The following is a 19,961-nucleotide window of genomic DNA, read 5'->3' on the forward strand; positions in this document are numbered from 1 at the left end:
ATATACGTGTGACATAAAATAGGTAAATGAGTGACATCCAAATGTCAGAGAATGCTTGTCACTGCTTGTGTCATTGCTTGTGATGCTACAGTACATAAAAGTCATACCATGAAAATAGAGATAGTTCTCTGTCACGTTTAAATCAATGCCATACAGAATATTGATACAAACTTGTATGCTATGTTTCCAGTATTTTTAAAGTATAAGCTACAAAATAGGCTGTTATGATCTCTAATCACTTTTCATCATAATAAAATTGATTTAACTGAAAAATTTAAAATTAATGTTGCTTGATTAACTATGAAGTATAAACCCAGTAAAGTTGATTTACCTGTCAAAAGTTAGTCTTTTTGATTAACTTTGTAGTAAAAATCCAATAAAGTTGATTTACTAGGCAAAAGTAACAATTTTCTGCGTAACTCCCAAGTAATACCAAATAAAGTTGATTTACCAGGCAAAAGTAACGTCTTCTGCGTAACTCAGATGAAACACCAAATAAAGTTTGTTTACGGGCTACAAGTACCAGTCTTTTGAGTAGCAGTACTTTAGCATACCAGTCTTTTGAGTAGCAGTACTTTAGCATACCAGTCTTTTGAGTAGCAGCAAATTATCACTATTCTAAGCATGGCATATTAACCATAAATAGATGCTACCACCAAAGACTCACTTGTATTTCAATCATTTTTGACCTATCGTGTATTATATAGAAAATCCCGTAGCCCCTGTATGTACTTGATAAGAACCAATAATTTTAATCCGAGAATAAAAGTTGTTTACTTCACTAAAAACTATTTACAAGTCGAGGGTCAAGTATCCAACATGGCCTCTATCTCAACCTTGTTAATCCCACAATAAAAATAAATTAAAAATAACTTGTTCACGTGACTGTTACTAATTCTGAACTAAAGTCGGGAACCAGGTCAGCCTTATGTTGAAAAAAATGAACAGTCAAGGTCAAACTTTTTTTCTGGAAAAAAGTATGAGTTCCTAGTAAACGAAAATACATTATTTGACATATAATGAAATTAAAAAATAAAAAGATTTTAAAGCTTACAAACAATTTGGTCAGATATAAATTAAATCATGTATACACAGCACGTTTTTGTTTGAGTGCTCAACATAAAAGGAAGCCGACGCAGTCAGCAACACTGGGCCAATCGGTTATTAAAGTACATATGAATGGTCTCTTACTTAAACCACTGTCCATCAAGTTGCACCATCAGTACTTTCTGATGATCATGGCTTTAACACAGTGGCTTAAGAGTGGTAAAATTCAACTTAGACTCCCCTCGGTTCCTGGACTTCCTAACCCGTCAGAAACTGCGAACACGGCGCAGGCGCTTGCTTACCAGGCAGCTAATGTTTGTGCCAGCCTCTTGTACAGACCGACTTCAACAAGTAGACTTGACAGTAAATAAAGAGTACCAAAAAAAAATTAAAGTCACACTTCTACGAGTAATATGTTAAACCGGTCATGGACGCCATTACGGAAAAAGATGTTACTGGTGACGATCAGTTCAAAGTATTAGTAAACCTTGCAACCTCAATAATCAAGCCAATTCACACTGAATGGATAATTGCAGCTCACGTGACAATTAATGAAAGATCAGACGTAATTATCAGTGGTTTTGAGAAAGCTGGACTTATTTACATCAGCAATTTGAAGAATATTTACATGAAAAGCATTTGTGAGTACCATGAGACTAGTCCGATAAATCAACACCACAAATCTGTGTTGGTACTGATGGATGATGTTGTGGGTATGATGTCACCTGTTCATTAAAATATACAATTTTGCTGCATTCAGGAAATATAATCTACATGTCACCAAAAGAACCCTTCAGCCGATGGTAGCTGCACAGCCACGAGAAATACCAGTAAGAGTATCAAATATACATCGATGTGTGCAGCCAAATTTTGATGCAGATAACTGCAGCTTTTAATGAATAGGTGTTATCAGCCCCTCGCCGAAAAATCAATATCATCACGGGTGAAGGGCTGATATATCGGCCTACCATGAGACTTGATTGACACGATCTTGATACAGTGGTTTTGTCCAAAAATATGTGAAGTGTGAGTTTTAATACTCTACTGTAATTAGGTTATATACATAGTGTTTCATTAATAATTGTGTTTCAAGAAATAGTTATAGTATTTTACAGGATTGTTGTTATTTGGGATTAAAAATGCATGAACAAAATGAAGTCTGCTTTCAGAAGGATTTATACACATCAACAACAGTTGTACTCGAATGAAGGATCAATTTGAATAAGTATTAAGTTTAATCTTCATATACTGTTATTTTGCATTATTTTTGTCTTTCATTTTCAGTATTACTATTGTTTGAATACCCTATGCTTTATCTCTATTTTTTCTCTATCCTTACTTAGCTCACATATCGATTTAAGGCAGTGGGGGTAAAATTACAGCTATCAGATAATTTATGGAACGTGTGCATTGAAACAATATAAAATGATTTGTAATTCTTGTTTCAAAAGGTTAAAATAAAAAATAAAACACAGGTAAAAGCTAATATTTAATTACCCGATTACAGTACTGACCTTGATTTATCAAATACTATTAGCTGTGTTAATCTCAAGGAATGAAGCACTGTAATAAAACCGGGGGGGGGGGGGGGGGCATCATCCAGCGTGGCTCATTTTTTGTTGGGGATTTAAACTCGTGGTTTGGGGCAACAACAGAAATTGGCCACCCATGAAAACTGATGATACTACAGTATACGTTTGATAATTCTCCAATTAGACCAAAATGTACCCGGTCGTATCCGAGTACAACATCTGAAATAATCTTTAACAGACTATACTCCAGTAGAATGGATTCTTTATTACAATAAAAAAAGGTTACAAAGAATAACGCAATAAAATCGTTTAGATTTTGAATGATTGCATTTAACAAGACATTTGGTGTACATTTTGAAAACACATTTAACTTCATGTAACTCGTAGAAATAATCACTATGATTTGTAATACATTTATTCTAAGACATCGTATATTCAACAATATTCTAACGATAAAAAGATACTTTGTGCCATTTGATGACATTTACTTGCATCATCCAAGCATATTCATTATCATAATCCAGCAAAATCAATTATTCATTATCATCATTCAAGCATATAATTATCATCATTCAATATATACATTAACAACATTCAAGCATATTCATAATCGTCATTCAAGCATATATATATATATATATATATATATATATATATATATATATATATAATCATCATCCAAGCATATATAGTATCATCATTCAAGCATATCCATTATCATCATTCAAGCATATCCATTATCATCATTCAAGCATATATATTATCATCATTCAAGCATATATATTATCATCATTCAAGCATACCCATTATCATCATTCAAGCATATATATTATCATCATTCAAACATATATATTATCATCATTCAAACATATATATTATCATCATTCAAGCATATCCATTATCATCATTCAAGCACATCCATTATCATCATTCAAGCACATTCATTAACATCATTCAAGCATATACATTAACATCATTCAAGCATATCTATTAACATCATTCAAGCATATCTATTATCATCATTCAAGCATATCTATTATCATCATTCAAGCATATATATTATCATCATTCAAGCATATCCATTATCATCATTCAAGCATATCCATTATCATCATTCAAGCATATATATTATCATCATTCAAGCATATATATTATCATCATTCAAGCATATATATTATCATCATTCAAGCATATATATTATCATCATTCAAACGTATATATTATCATCATTCAAACATATATATTATCATCATTCAAGCATATATATTATCATCATTCAAGCATATCCATTATCATCATTCAAGCATATATATTATCATCATTCAAACATATATATTATCATCATTCAAACATATATATTATCATCATTCAAGCATATATATTATCATCATTCAAGCATATATATTATCATCATTCAAGCATATCCATTATCATCATTCAAGCATATATATTATCATCATTCAAATATATATATTATCATCATTCAAACATATATATTATCATCATTCAAGCATATCCATTATCATCATTCAAGCACATTCATTAACATCATTCAAGCACATACATTAACATCATTCAAGCATATCTATTATAATCATTCAAGCATATATATTATCATCATTCAAGCATAAACATTATCATAATCCAAGAATATACATTATCATCAGGCTGCTTCAGTAGCTCAAGTGGTTAGAGTGTCTGACTTAAATGTGACAGGTTGCAGGTTCGAACCCCGACCGAGTCATAACAAAGACTTATAAAAATGGTACTAACAGCTGCCTTGCTAGGCGCTCAGTATTAAGAAGTTGGTGTTAGGACTGGTCGGCCTGGTGTCAGGATAATGTGACTGGATGGGACATAACGTTACATGTCTGTGGCATGATGTGCCAGTGCTTGAGACCATAATAAACTTCCACACTGCAGACATCATAGCTATACCATTAAAACTGTTAAAGCTACATTAAAAATCCAAAAAGCACAAAACACATTACCATCATTCATTGTATTCATTATCATCATTTAAATGTATTCATTATTATCTTATTCATTATCATCATTCAAATAATTATCATCATTGAAATACAGTATATTCACTGTCATCATTCAAGTATAATCATTATCATCATTCAAATATATTCATTATCATCATCCATAAATATTCTTTATTATATGCTCATTTTTTTCTCCATTAACTTTGCATTGCCAGAATCATTCAATATTTTACGATACTGAACTCAAGCGCAACTTCATAATGCACTCATAAAGGAACTAATTTCTATTGTAAACAAAGAATGGATGCAGATGCTAGCACTTTTTTATTATTTGTAAACAAATCATGTACACTCGCATAGTAGGTGCTTTACATTTTGGCTGATTAAATTTGTTTCTGAATGAAGTAAAGCAGATGTTTCATGGACTGCCACATACCAGCTGTTTTGGCACATTCTGGGTTAACTTTTTTGATACAATGTTTCAGATTTGGGCTAGCTATATACAGTAGATGCCAGAAAGGGTCCTTACAAATAACATAACGAGTGACAAGGTATAAACTGTCTTCTTTAGCTGGTAATAAGAATGGCAAAAAATAACTAACAGTTTTTTATCCTGAATTTCCTCAAAATGTACTTTTTTAGTTCTGCAAATCCGAATTACATGAGCCATGTCATAGTTCTCAATTTTGGTTACACCTTTCGAAATTGTACTGTAATTTTGAATATAAGTGCAATTACATTCTCCTTACATCCTCCTTACTGCACTCAAAATCAATCAAGCATTAAATTCCATAGCGTCTTTTTGATAATTGCAATTGAAAGACTTCATATTTTTCGCCAACAATCAATGACAGAAACAGAAACACATTTGCAGATGTCAACACGCTTCTCCCTCACTTCTTCAATCCGATGTATTTCATGTGGAAGTGTCACATATAAATCAAGTCCATAATCACAAAATTTCGTAGAATCGACAAAAATACCAAAATCTATTCATTCCAGATCAAATGGAAAAGTTGTTGCAATGCGCATTCATTCACAATATGACTCCAAATTTTAATTTTTACCTAGACACACAATTTTCTTTCGAAAGTTATGACTAGTGCGCGAGTAAGTTCAAATTTATCTGGGCGGAGTTTCGTGCACAGTAATAATGTTGATGTTGTGTAATCATGAAGCTGCGCTTGTGTATTTAGTTTGGAATAAGGCATACATTCAGTTACTTTGTTTCTTGTAGTGTATTTTGTTAATATAATTAAGCATTAGGTAGAATAAGAAAATGAGCATATAATAAAAAGGTTAATGCATTTGTATGGGGAAATTCTGGATTTTATCACTGTGGTAACAAAGGGACATTCAAGACTCTTGTTACTTAGGGATGTTAAAAGCTGATGGTACTTCAGGACATTCAAAACTGTACATGTCTCTTAAATTTTCACTTTGCAACTAAGAAAAATAAATTATTTGTTGATTTTGCTAAACTTTTTGATTTTGCTTCTTTCTGTTACATAGTTTAAGACCTAGAGTCATAATACGCCTTTCAATTATATTCATTACTGTAATTCACATATACTAATTATTATCATTCTTCATCTTGAGACAGATAATACATAAATAAAATAATACTGTGTTTTATTAGGATCAGGTTCTAATACTAAACTGCAGATATTCTGAAACGGTTTGAATACAATTTCATACACATACAATGAAACTATATACCTGTCTAAACCAGTGAAACTGCAAACTATTTATATTTAAATGCACTGCAAAAGGTATTAAAGTAATTAACAGTTAGTACCCAAATTATTTAAAGAACTGCAACATTCACAATTGCTATAAGTAAGGTACAAGGTTGTGTCTTCCAAATATTCAAGACTCAGTTGGTAAATATACTGTTAGGTTTTGATGAAAAATAATAGGTTCTTGCTATTGATGCAATGGTACAAATGTATTGGAAAGAGAATTTAAACCATTTTATAATAACAAAAAGACTTTTATGTCATTTCTGTGTACTTTACTGAAATCATTTAATACAAAATATATGGAGGGTTTAAAAAATAAAATGGTTTCAAAAAATAATAAAACTATAAGAAAAACTTACATGGGAGACTAATATAAAAAATCGAAACCAGAAATTGTACAAACTGATGATAAACAATACAAGTTGTGAGAGAACTAATATGAAGACAGGGTAGTAAGGTCACACACTGGGCAGTAAGGTCATATATAGGGCAGTAAGGTCATATATAGGGCAGTAAGGTCATATATAGGGCAGTAAGGTCACACTAAGGACAATAAGGTCAGTGGCATGATTAAGCTGCTTACAAAATATAATGGACCTGTTTACAAAGAACCTTAAGTAATATCATGTAAACAAAATAATTTTGTGTAACAAGTGGACAATTAGAACATTGTGAAAATATAAGCAACACTGTGAAAATATAAGCATCATAATATATAATGTTCCAGAGTAACGAACAATTACCTGAAGTAGTTCATTCACTCTTTGTACATCTATGTTATTTACATGTAAATATTAAAGGTTGTATTATTGAGAAAACTTTGTTCGCCGATCTCGCACTAACATACATACATACATGCCTGATGAAAGAAACTGCATACTGTACATGTGACATGATCAAATGGCAGCTATAATATAAAATCAAAAGTAATGTCGAAATGAAGAGAGCTAAAAGGCAGCACAGAAAAATCTGTTGTTACAGAGGACCTTACAGACCAATGACATCCTATGATAAACAAGCTGTTGGAACTTAAGACTGCAAATAAGACTGAATCATTTTGGACCTGTGATTGTAGAATTTGCTACAAGTACATTACTTCTTGTGAAAGAAACGAAGTTAAAGATCCAATTATCATTCTGCACTTCATTCCACTATTCCAATAGTCATTTTGAATAGCAAGATGATACTACAGAGGTATAAACTGTCACCTTTTTCTAGAGTTTAACTTCTCTTTCTTTTCAAACTCTCTCACACTATCTTTCTCTCATTTCTTTAATTAACAAATATATAAGCTAATCATTTATTGGGATCAGTTAACTATGTGTTAAAATGGCCTGAATAAATCTGTGCATATATGTAGAGTTTTATTTTTATTTTGTGATCTTGATATAGTGTATTATTGACAGTCAGAATGGATGGAGTTATTGTCATGGTATTTTACATGAATTCATGTCCAAATTCACTAACTGTTATCCCTATTTTCACTAATTGTGAGCCTGGAAGGTTGGCAGTTATGTAGCAATCATGACACAATGACATTTTTTTACTTTCTAAATGAAGTTAACACAAATGCTAAACACAATGCTTACACCAGACAGAGTAATGATGAGGCAGCTAGAATAGAACCAACTTTGTACTAAAAGGGAGTTGCATTACAATCATACTTAAAGTGAAATCAAAGTCTCATACTTCTGTTTAATGTTAGTTTTGCAGCATTTACATTTCCCTCTAAGTTTTCATCTTCCAACGATTAATCTGATACATTATCCACAAAAGATAGTAACTGCTGCTGTGTGCAAAGTGACAAGCTGGTGTATGCTGACTGTTGTGCAACTCTCAGATCCAATACAATACAATAAGTTTATATCAAGTATTTGCCCTGTGCAACAATATTTCATTTTCAGACACTCTACATCATTAAACAGAAATCAATCTTCTTGAAAGAATTTACACAGGTATGTGCCACAATCAGTTAGATTGCATGATGAACCAATGTTAAGCATTTTAGGATGTGTTTCTAATAAATATTTGGTCACTTCTACATGACCCTTCTTGCATGTGCTGAACTGCAAGATCAATTCCTCAGATGACCTACATCATGGATCTTTTACACAATCAATTAGATAGTGCAATACAGCAATATCACTGATTTGTGAAGCATAACGAGCCGGTGTTCTCTTACAGTTGTCCACCTCGTCAATCATTTTAGGGTAAGTTTTTAACAAATATTTGATCATTTCAAACTGACACTTAGTGCATGCTCTATGTAGCAATGTCTCTTCCTCAGCAGTTCTACACCAAGGAGCTATGCCACGATCAATCAGATAGCACAATACAGTGACACTGCTGCTTTCTGCAGCATTATGAGCCGGTGTTCTCTTCACGTTGTCCACCTCATGGAATATTGTTACAGATAAGTTTGTACCAAGTACTTGCTTATCTCTAACTGACCCTTAATGCATGCAGTGTGCAAAAACATCTCCTCCTCTGAGGTTCTACACCAAGGATCTGTGCCACGATTAATTAGATAGCGTAATACAGTGACATTGCCACTTAAAGCAGCATGATGAGCTGATGTTCTCTTTCTACTATCCACCTCACATAGCATTTTTGGGCAAGTTTCTTTCAAATATTAGGTCATTTCTAACTGACCATTAATGCATGGAAAGCGCATTAATGTTTCTTCCTCAGCGGTTCTACACCATCAATCTGCACCACAATTAATTAGATAGCTTAATACAGCAACATTATCACTTGCTAAAGCATGATGATCCGTTGTCCTCTTATAATCTTCCACCCCATGAAGCAGTCTAGGATATGTTTCTACTAAATATTTTGTCATTTCTAACTAACCTCCTAGGCATGAAATATGCAATAATGTTTCTTGACTTTTTGGTTTTCACATCAGATAGTTTATGATTTTTTTCTATTTTCCTGTCTGTTATGTCATATAGTTTCTTGAACATATAAATATTTCCACTGAATGCAGCACAAAAAAATCTGTCTTTTGTTTTACTGCAGATGAAGTTGGGATATTTGTCCACTAAGCATACGGCCATATCTTTCTTCGCTTCCCATCAAGCATAATGTAGAAGATTCCAACCAGCTGAATCAGTATGGGAGGGATTTAAGCCAAATGGCAAAATATATTTCAGAATCTCTACATTACCCCCAACAGCAATGCAAAAACCAACACTTTGGTTATCATCATCGAAATCATTCACAAGATTTGCATTTATTAAATACAGCAATTTAACAATGTCAAGTCTGCCATGAAGACATGCAAAGTGAACCAGGTTTTCTTCATTTCTGGACTGATGGTTAACATCACCTCCACTCTGCATTGCTTTTACTGATTCATGTTGAATGGTAATTGGAAGAATGCCACTCACATATACACAACCATTTACACATATTTTCTCAAGTAAATATGCATCCTCATGAGTATATAAAGCTTTGGCAGGAAAATGAGCAACTTTTTTCTTTATATCCTCTGGAATATGAACCAATTCATGCAGAAGCTCATTGACAAGATCATGGTTGTTGACATTAGCAGCATCCACCAGAAGCAAATTTTCATTTTTGTCAGCTAAAAAATGTATTTCTTTACACTGGGCAAAAACATCTTTTCTAAAGTCTCCACAAGACCAAACACATGCCTCTGAAACTAGTGTAAAATCCTTTGGATTGCCTCCTCTCAAAGCTGTTATAAATCTATTGATCAAAATGGCTTGATAAGCAGGTTGTAATATTAGCGTGTTGTCTTGTGGTGTTGTCTCGAGATTTTTGGAGTCATACTTGATTGTGCGTTGTCTACGAATAAGTTGCAAGGAACTGTAAAGCAGTGTTTTTTCAGGAAAAAATTCTCCATAGGAAATAAATACAGCCTCCTCAATGGAATCATGGTAAAATGAAAATGATTCCTCATTTGCATCCAGCAAAAGGTATGTACCTTGTAAAGATTTGACAGTGTCTAAGATTTGAATGGGTATTACATCAGGAATACCACATGACCTGAAAACTGAGATGATTATGTTTTCTTTCTTTACACTGTCATATCTAAACTCCCTGACTGATTGCAGGTTTAGTTTTCCTCTGGACAACAGCACAAGAACTAGGCAACCATAGGTCATACTGTCATCCTGGCAGAAGTGCTTCATTTGTTCAAGTATCATTTCTTGAGGTTTAGAAAATTTACCAAATAATCATGACCTTTCTTTAATTATCTCTGTCATTCTGCAGAGCAGGGGAAATCCCACTGGAGGTTCATGTATTTCACATAAATCTGATACTTCAATGTTGTTTAAGCCAAACTCTTTGAGGTAAGTGTTTTCAAATTTCGCTTTTTCAACAAATTTCAATCTAATATTGTCTAAGTTCAGAATAATTTGTGTGGAAAACAGTGAGCAAGATTGTATAGTTGCCAATACTTTCTCATGGAAAAGTATTTCATTATAAGAATTACAACATGTTTTCCATTCTGTATAAGACCTGGCATACTTGCATATTCTTCTCTCCATTTCAATAATTCTCCTTCATTCAAGCAAACTTCCCACACATATCATCAACAATTATCCCATAGCTGATAGAAGAATCTACCAGTGTTTTCCATCGCTCAGCAGTGGACAGAATCATAGGCATATCTGGGTTATCTACGATTTCTTTCACGAGTTGACGGGCTAAGTATGATTTACCATGTCCAGATTTACCAGTTATTATCAGTCTCCTGTGTTGCCATAGAATTTCATTTGCAGCTCTGTATCATTAGTTTCAGTGAAATATTTCTCAGCATGAGATCTATGTTGTTCCAATATCATTTCACTTAAATCTGAAAAAAAGAATAAAGTTATAAATCTATCTAGAAAAATGTACTATACTGGTTATAGCTGATACACATTATACTTTTGTCACCTCTTCTTTTAATAAAAATTGCAGGGAGTATGGTGATATATATATATATATATATATATATATATATATATATATATATATATATATATATATATATATATATATATACGTGAAAATAACATGTCATTTAAAGTGTTGGTATACAGCAAATTAATATACCAATACTATTGGTATATCAAACTGTGATCTGCCCATGGTACAATAATATGAATATATAAACATTCTTTCAACTGAAGGCCTAAAGATCAATGATGAATTTCTATTCATTTATTAATCACAAATGACATGAAAATAACGACAAAAAGTATTAATAGTCCCTGTTTTCTAAATGATATTAAAATGGTACACAATTTCATTGGAATCCTTTCTTTTTTCAATTTCCCTCTCGTGTGTAAATGATAAAATATGTACAAATCTGGTTATTGTTGTTGTTGTTGCTGTTGTTGTAGGGTTTAATGCCATTTTTCAGAACATGATAGGCTATACATGTCGGCCAGTATTAATGGTGGAGGAAGAACCGGGGAAAACCCCAGAAAGAACCACTGACCCACGAGAAGCTACTGGCAAGCTTTCTCACATACCCACATTGGCTGAATCTGAGACTCAAACCCACGCAGACAGAGGTGAGATGGCAGTGATCCATAATGGAGAACGCTTTAGACCACTCGGCCATTATGACTTTACATTGCAGAAAAGCATCATTATTTTAGTTGCCAGTTGTGTGAGACATTCCTGAAAATCTGAATTTCATTATGATGTTAGTTGGCATCAAAAACACACTACACAGTGCCGTTATTTAGGCAGTAAGACCCTGACGGCCAAAATATAAATATCAGCATCGAGGTCTTACATGTAGGGCTAACCTAGTCCGATAAATCAACCCCACAAATTGATACTGTTGGACGATCTTGTAGGTATGATGTCACCTGTTCATTAAAATATGCAATTTTGTTGCATGCAAATCATTCCAGAACAAACCCGCGCACACTTTAGACACATACCGGTAATTGGTAACAGCCATATCAAGCGCAAAATTCAAATGGACCACAGGACAGATGGTTGTACTATTCCAGGTAGAGTTACAAGTCAACAAACATGATTTTTTTCAGGAAAGATAATCAACATAACACCAAAATAACCCTTCAGCCGATGGTAGTTGCACAGCCACGAGAAATACCGGTAAGTGTATAAAATATACACCAATGTATGCAGCCAAATTTGGATGCAGATAATTGAAGCTTTTAATGAATAGGTGATATCAGCTCCTCACCCGAAAATCAATATCATCACGGTTGAAATGGGTGGAGGGCTGATTTATCAGCCTAGGGCTAACCATGAACACTGTTGCATTACTTTCGACCTTGATTACCTACCTATTCATATATGGCAATGCCTCGAAAATTATAAATTTAAGCAGCAGGGAGGCCTCCAACTTACAGAGAGTTTCTTTAATAGGGTTAGTTTATTTTGTTACTTTATCTTTGTTGTTTGTTTTTTTTCTAAATTTGTATAGGCGTGATCAAATACACATCGAGCAGTACTGTGGGAAAATGATTTGGCATTCCTTAAAGGTATTAAGTCAAACTTGAAATGTGGCTTGAAATAACAGTGTTTATTCTTAAATGGGTCGCGTGAGAAAGGAGAGAAGTCTCCTACCTTGAAGTTATTATATAGTACATGTATAACAGGTCAATTTTAAGCAATGATACAAGCATCTGTGACCCTATCTACACCTTGGTGGATCAAATAAATCTATCGGTGCTTTATAGATAGGGTTATCACATTGGAACCTTGGCTAACAAAGATGGAACTTCAGCGACTCTTTGCATTAAAGACTATGTGTGTAAAGATTTAATATGACACTGACATTTTCGAATACTTTCACATCAAACTTTACTGATGCAGTCACAGCAGGAAGGCATATAAAATATATGTGTGACGGATTTTGCATTAAGACCCTTATAAAACTCTGCAAGCTGGATATGAATATACAGATGACTGGGTATAGACGGTGGAGTCCAGTATATAACATAAAGTGATGACTAAATTGATCTAGTCTACTGTAAAAGATAAATCCCTCTAAGTTAAGATTGCAACAGATAAAGATAACTTGTTATATGTCTTATATATCTATATATATATAGCTCCTCCTGTGGAAACACAGTTTCTTTTTGACTTATGTTATTCTTGTAATAGAGTACCACTTGTTTGCAACACGGTACATATCAGCAGATTAATGTATAAGCATCAAACAATAGATATAAATGTATCTATCTTTCTCTCTCAGACCCACACATCCATACAAACACACACACACACATATATGCGTGAAACATTTTACTCAAACAACATAATCTCTCTCTCACACACACAGAGATTAAGTTGGTTGAGTGTATATATATATGTGTGTGTGTGTGTGTGAGAGAGAGAGAGAGAGAGCGATTACGTTGGTTGAGTAAAATGTTTTTCATTTTCCATCAAAAGAAATCATCTGTTAGACCATCAGTTGATTAAGTACCAAACCCATTCTTTTCTCTTTTTAATTTTTAGTTTAGGTCTTGGTCATTGCCACTGGATAATTTATGTTTACATATTTTCCTTCCAAATGATAAAACTATCTAAGACGTTCAGTGTTTTATTTTGTGTCTTCTCTTTATTTCGTCAATATTTAGTAATCATTGAGGGTTCTGTCTTTTTACTTTACTGTAGAGACCGCTCCAGTGGCCTAGTGGTTAGAGCATCCACCTCGGATGTGGGAGGTCGTGGGTTCAATCCCCCAGCTGAGTCATACCAAAGACTTACAGGTTAGTGTTAGGACTGGTCGGCCTGGTGTCAGGATAATGTGACTGGGTGGGACATCATGTAACATGTCTGCGACATGATGCCCCAGTGCTAGGGATCACTATAAACTGCCACACTGCAGACATCACAGTGACATGACTGAAACATTGTTAAAGCTACCTTAAAAATCTAAATCACATACACACACACGCACTTTCCTGTAGCTAGCCAAGTGTTCTAAGGCACCGACTTTTACAAATCACTCACTTTATCTCACCTGTCTGCATGAGTTCGAGTCCAGACTCGACTAACATGGATATGTGGGAAAGCTTACCAGTAGCTTTCCGTGGACTGGGTCTGTGAAATTCACTGGATGCGGCGGCAAGGACAAAGCCATTAAATATCTGATTGATCAACCAAGGCGTAGATAGTGACAATCTGATTATAATCAGATCTCCATTGTTATACATGAAGATCTAACAGCGACCGTTTAGGGTTCATATTGTGGTAACCTATGTTACCATAATTGCTAATTTTATCATGACAATAAAAAAAAAATCAATATTGATATGAAACAAGTTGTGAACATAGAAAAAATGTAGTCTAACGCTATCAGCATAAAATGTTTTCATTTGAGTCATATATATGTTTGTGTGCATAGTGTGAACATTCATATCATTTTCTCTCTTTATACTTTAAGGTTATGAACATTATAAGGTAGATTGTGATATAAAGATTACAATGATACATATTTACCATTTAAGATCAAATGCCACATTCAAAATTTGTTATTCTAGAAAATCAAATAAATGTCTCAGCAGTCATCATTACCATAAAAGAGAGAGAGAGACCTCAAATATTTCATTGTTTTCAAAAATTTGTCAGATGCATGATCATTAATTGTATTTGTGATTTTAAAAAATTGTTATAGCTTTAAATTGCCTATAATTCTTTTATGTCCTAAATTAAGACTGGAAGATTTATTTCCCTTGGCAATTAAAAACCGCGGGGTAGGTGGAATACTGAACTTACTGGATAATTCAACAATGCAGGAATTGTACTAATTTTGTCAGCAAAAACTAGATATAATCATTTTTTTTATTTGATTGCATACATGTATCCTGGGCAGGTGAAGGTGTTGTGAGACAGGCGTGGGGTGTTTTCGGGTAGTCTTGGTGTCTTTGGATTGCCTATTTTGTTTATCACTGCTGCTCTTAAACGGATGGTCACATCATCATGTGGTTTTCACTAAAATATGATTTATGATGGTTATTTGGTCCTAAATTAATATAAATGGTACTAACCTGAAATTCAATATGGATGTCACAGCAGCCATCTTGAAAATGTTGTTTTTGCAAGTCCTCTTTAACGAAAAGTCATATCGACATGGAATTTTCATCATGGCTTTTTCATTGTGTCTAGTATTTCCTCCATCTTGAATATCTTATTACTATTCCTCCTAGAAGGAAAGTATTATTGACATTCGATTTTCACCAGAAGTCTTCATATGATCAAGTATTACTGCCATCTTTAAAATGGTCCTATTGGTAGCACTCCTAAATGTGAAGACATCATAATGGGGTTTTCTCCTAAAATCTATGATATCTAGTTGGTCCTGAATGAAAATTGTGCAGATCCAAACATAAAGATGGCTTCCACAATGAACATATTGAAAAACCTTGACACCATTTTGCCTGAGCAACATGTGGTCACCCAAAATCATGTTCACTTCCAGTATGACTGCCATGCTGGCTAATTTGGTCAGATGTTCAGCAGCACAGTGCCTCGACAACCACACTAGGTCATGAGACTGATGATGATGATGATGATTATGATGATGATGATGATGATTGCTCAAGAATATCAGGCATGTGTGAATACTTAGCAGTTGGAATGAATAAATGGTCTTGTATTCCTGAAAATACTTTTTGGCCAGTAGAGCATAAATCACTTTAAGGAATTCTTGATGAAAAATGGCACGTGTATAGGACGAAAAACTCTTGCAGTCAGGTATTTGTCCAACAGATAGATGAATTAGCCCCTGGTGACTGGCTATGTGATGTCTGCTGCCCTGTCATAATGCTATATAACAGTTAAAAGAACACTACTCTGTAGCGTGAAGAGAAGAAATAAATGTCTTTTTTAAAAAACAACATTCTGACCCATAAAGTATATGTAAAACATCTGGGCCTACATATATACTCAAAGTCAAAATTTCAGCTTTAAAAAGGTGGTGAAATCCTTTTTGAGTTCTATAAACAGCACACAGTAAATATACATATATATCTGCATATCTATGGCTGTTAATGTTGAAGCTGGTGAGTCCATATGAACACAAGTTTGACAAAGACCTTCTTTCCAGATGGAGAAATGTCCTGTGGAAAAACTATTTGTAGAGATGGAATTAGATTGATCATGTTGTTGCTGAATTAGTGTTTACAGCACTGCAATGCAAGCAGGTTATTCAGTGCTGCATCAATTGGAGTAATGTCCCTTGCCCAAAGACACAAATTGGCTGATCTTGGCTGATCCAATGGTAGGATCTGAACCCACACCATTTTGATCACAAGTCTGGCAGGCTGACCACTGCACTAATGCAGCCTCTTAAATCAATCAAAAAGACAGAGAAAGAAAAAAAAGCAGTCATCACAACAAATATAATAGAGCTAGATGGTTCTGCCCTAAGGAAAATGGCGTAAACAATGCTAACAAAACAGAAAAAGGGGAATCTCAAAACAGGAAACTAGGAATGATAGATTATTAAAGATATATTTTATACTTTCAAAACCCAATTTCCAACTGATGCTTGCAGCAACTTTAAATCGCAGTGACAACTTTTATATCCAGGAGTAACAGAGAAATGGATATGCATTCAGTTGGATAGATAAAGTTATTGTTGCTGGAAATAAATGTGGAGAGTGAAGGGAAAGTCATGGAACCTCTCTAATAAGACTTTTAATTGTCTGCATACTTTATCTACAAAACCAGAAACTGCTTTCTAATGCCATTAGCATTGTTTAATTCAGACTGCTCTCTCACTCTTACTTCACAAAATAACGATAAAATTAAATTCATGCATTTTAATGTCAAACATCGGAGAGAGAGATATGTGTAGTAATAAAATATTGTACTGTGCTGTATTACTTCAGACATTTGATACTAAATAAATTAGAATGCCAATAATTTAAACCTAAAAGAAAAGATAGCTTATTCCAAATAGTTAAATTAGAAAGAGAAAAATTCAAAATGTTTTAAGAAAAAAATCATTCATAACTGACAGCAACATCAGAAGATAATGTATGGTTATCACTATTATTATCATTATAGTAAACAAAAAATGTAAAAATTATTACTTTTAAATTGCATTAGAGTTGTTATACTCAACATTTCTTTTTTATGCTTTGTATGTACTTGCAGAGCATCATGCATACATAATGACTTTTACCTTTATTATACCAGTACACTACTACTTTACAATGCCTCCACTGAATTGTTTGTTTCTGTTTGAAAAATACATTTAAATGTGTATTCTTGGAAAGAGGAAAATAATACTTTGCATGAATGTTTGCAAAACAGTGTTCTGTGCAGCATCTCAATATAGACAGCAATTTCAACATCTTTTAAACTTTTCATCCAGTGAGAAGGAATCAAAATTTCTTCTTTCCAACTTCTTTACATTCTGAATCCCTAATACTTTGAGGAACTCTACCATACATCATTCACAATAATAATAAATAATTGTAATTTCTTTGTTACATCTTTCGCACTATCCATCTTTGCCAATAATGCTGAACATTGGTATACTGATGACAGCCCTGATTTCATCTTTACCATCAAAGATATGCAGGGCTTATCATGTGTTATTTTATGTGAGAGAGAGAATGTTACAATATAAACATTCATTTGGTAATACCCTGATATCCCATTACATAACCAATGGCTTATTTTATCTACAGCACTGACTTCATTATGAGATGAGTGGCGACAATACTGCTGTTGGAAGTGATATGAAATAGATCAAAATACTCCAGAGGCATTTACAACAACAGAGCTTGAAAGAGTGCTTTGTAACATCAAATCAAGCAATGCAGCAGGATATGGCAATATTCTGCCAGAGTTTCTGATGCATCTTGGCCCGATGGCAAAGGTATGGCATGCCACATTATACACCTGTGTTGTTAGGAAAAAGTGAATGCTGGCTTTGTGACACCAAAGATTATTGTGATCCCAAAGCTTGGCAAAGATCCTCATAATGAAAAAACTATCTGCCAATCTCCTTTCTTTCTGTCTGTTTCAGGGTATGGAGTGTCAGATTCTCTATCTGCAAAGGATTGGTCTGGACTTGGAGAACATTTAACCGTTGAGCAGGCTGGTTTCAGGTATGGCTGCAGCACTAACAATCATGCAAGGCTGTTGTTACAAATTTCCAGAGTATTGCCACACTGGATAGTTGAGACTATCAAAAACTACTGCTCCACGACAGGTGCTTCAGAGTGCACATCTGAGAGCTGCAGCTCATGGACATTAGACTAATGGACTCCCACAGGGGTCTGTTCTTTCACCAAGTCTGTTCAATGAATGAATTGCCTGAGAATCGGTCATGCAAGTTCATGTTTGCAGATGGTAATACCCTGAGATCCCATTATATAACTAATGGCTTGTCTTATTGACTGCTCTAAAAATATTTCATCCCATTCAAGTAAATGCAAATGCATCAAAGTACACTCTCATGAGGCCTACCTACCACTTGCACCTTAAATTACCATTTTGACCTGACACCTGGCCATATTATGCATATTTGATATGGAAACCCCAAAATAAGTTGAAATTTGGCCTTCATTAAATGTGATTTTCAGCATTTTTGAAAATGAACATTACCAGCTTAATTTTTAAAAAAATTTAACATTCTGAATCAAACAGAACAAATAAGATTTATTTGTAGTGGAGTTTGAGTGATTTGTCTTGAATGTGCTGTTTTTCTGCCCTTACATGGGCCTCTTCTTTTCATCTGGACTCCCAGTTTTTCTGTATGTACCCACTATTTCTGAAGAATGAGAGTTAAAAGTCCAACACTTATTTCTGAATAATACTAAGCTGCTGATGTCATGGTAGTTAAATAACAATGTTGTTGACATTTTTAGAGTAAAAGAAATGCTGCCAGAAAAAGAGGATCTTCACTGAATGTTGTACGGTACCACTGACTGCATGATTTTTACTGACTTTCAATACTGTGAAAGATTTTTGTTCCAGGGGAAAAAATGTTGTTGTTGTTGTTGTGGGGTTTAACGCCATTTTTCAGCACAAGATAGGCTATACATGGCGGCCAGTATTAATGGTGGAGGAAGAACCCGGGAAAACCCCTGGAAGAACCACAACCCACGAGAAGCTACTGGCAAGCTTTCTCACATACACACATAGGCCGAATCTGAGACTCGAATCCACACAGACAGGTGAGATGGCAGTGATCCGTAACGGTGAGCGCTTTAGACCACTCGGGGCCCCCGGGAAAAAATGTTCCTACAGTTAGTATCATTTATTTCCTTTGCAAGTCCTTATTTCCTGCAGAGGGCCAATAATTAAAAAAAACCAATCATATAGTAGCTGGTTCCATGTGTAGAATTATTTGCAGGCCATCTAGGAAAGTTTGCCTGTACATAAAATATATTTTTGCCCAATTATAACCCTATTTTTAAGAAAACAACAACAAAAAAGACAAAATCCAATTTCATCAAAGTAGAGGCACCAGAAGCAACAAAATGTGCTGAATTTCAAAACCAATGGGAAGCCTAGAAGGTAAGAAAAACTCTAAACAGTAGAGTTGTCAGAGTGAATTGAACTGACACCCTATTTTTCATCTGATGGCCCTTAATAACTCTGCTTTACAACCCAAAATTCTTAGTCCAATCTGTCAAAAGTAGGAGACATTTATTTAACAAAATAACAAGAATTTATATGAA

The 19,961-nt window shown here is 34.1% G+C and overlaps 1 protein-coding gene across 1 annotated transcript; it reads right to left on the minus strand.

Moving 5' to 3' along the window:
* Nucleotides 1–3,825: 3,825 nt before the first annotated feature.
* Nucleotides 3,826–19,893, minus strand: LOC149804915 (uncharacterized). Its single transcript, XM_089945872.1, has 2 exons — nucleotides 15,309–19,893; nucleotides 3,826–11,140 (listed from the first exon to the last, which is right to left on the minus strand). The coding sequence occupies exon 2, from the start codon at nucleotides 10,485–10,487 to the stop codon at nucleotides 9,390–9,392; it is 1,098 nt and encodes a 365-aa protein (XP_089801998.1). The 5' UTR covers nucleotides 10,488–11,140; nucleotides 15,309–19,893; the 3' UTR covers nucleotides 3,826–9,389.
* Nucleotides 19,894–19,961: the final 68 nt, after the last annotated feature.

This window comes from Sinohyriopsis cumingii, chromosome 2 (assembly GCF_028554795.1).
Source record: "Sinohyriopsis cumingii isolate HCF-2022 chromosome 2, ASM2855479v2, whole genome shotgun sequence".
Lineage (NCBI taxonomy): Eukaryota > Metazoa > Mollusca > Bivalvia > Unionida > Unionidae > Sinohyriopsis > Sinohyriopsis cumingii.

Bases quoted from the DNA above. Each gene is read 5' to 3' on its own strand.
- LOC149804915 (XM_089945872.1), bottom strand. From the start codon at position 10,487: ATGATACTTGAACAAATGAAGCACTTCTGCCAGGATGACAGTATGACC.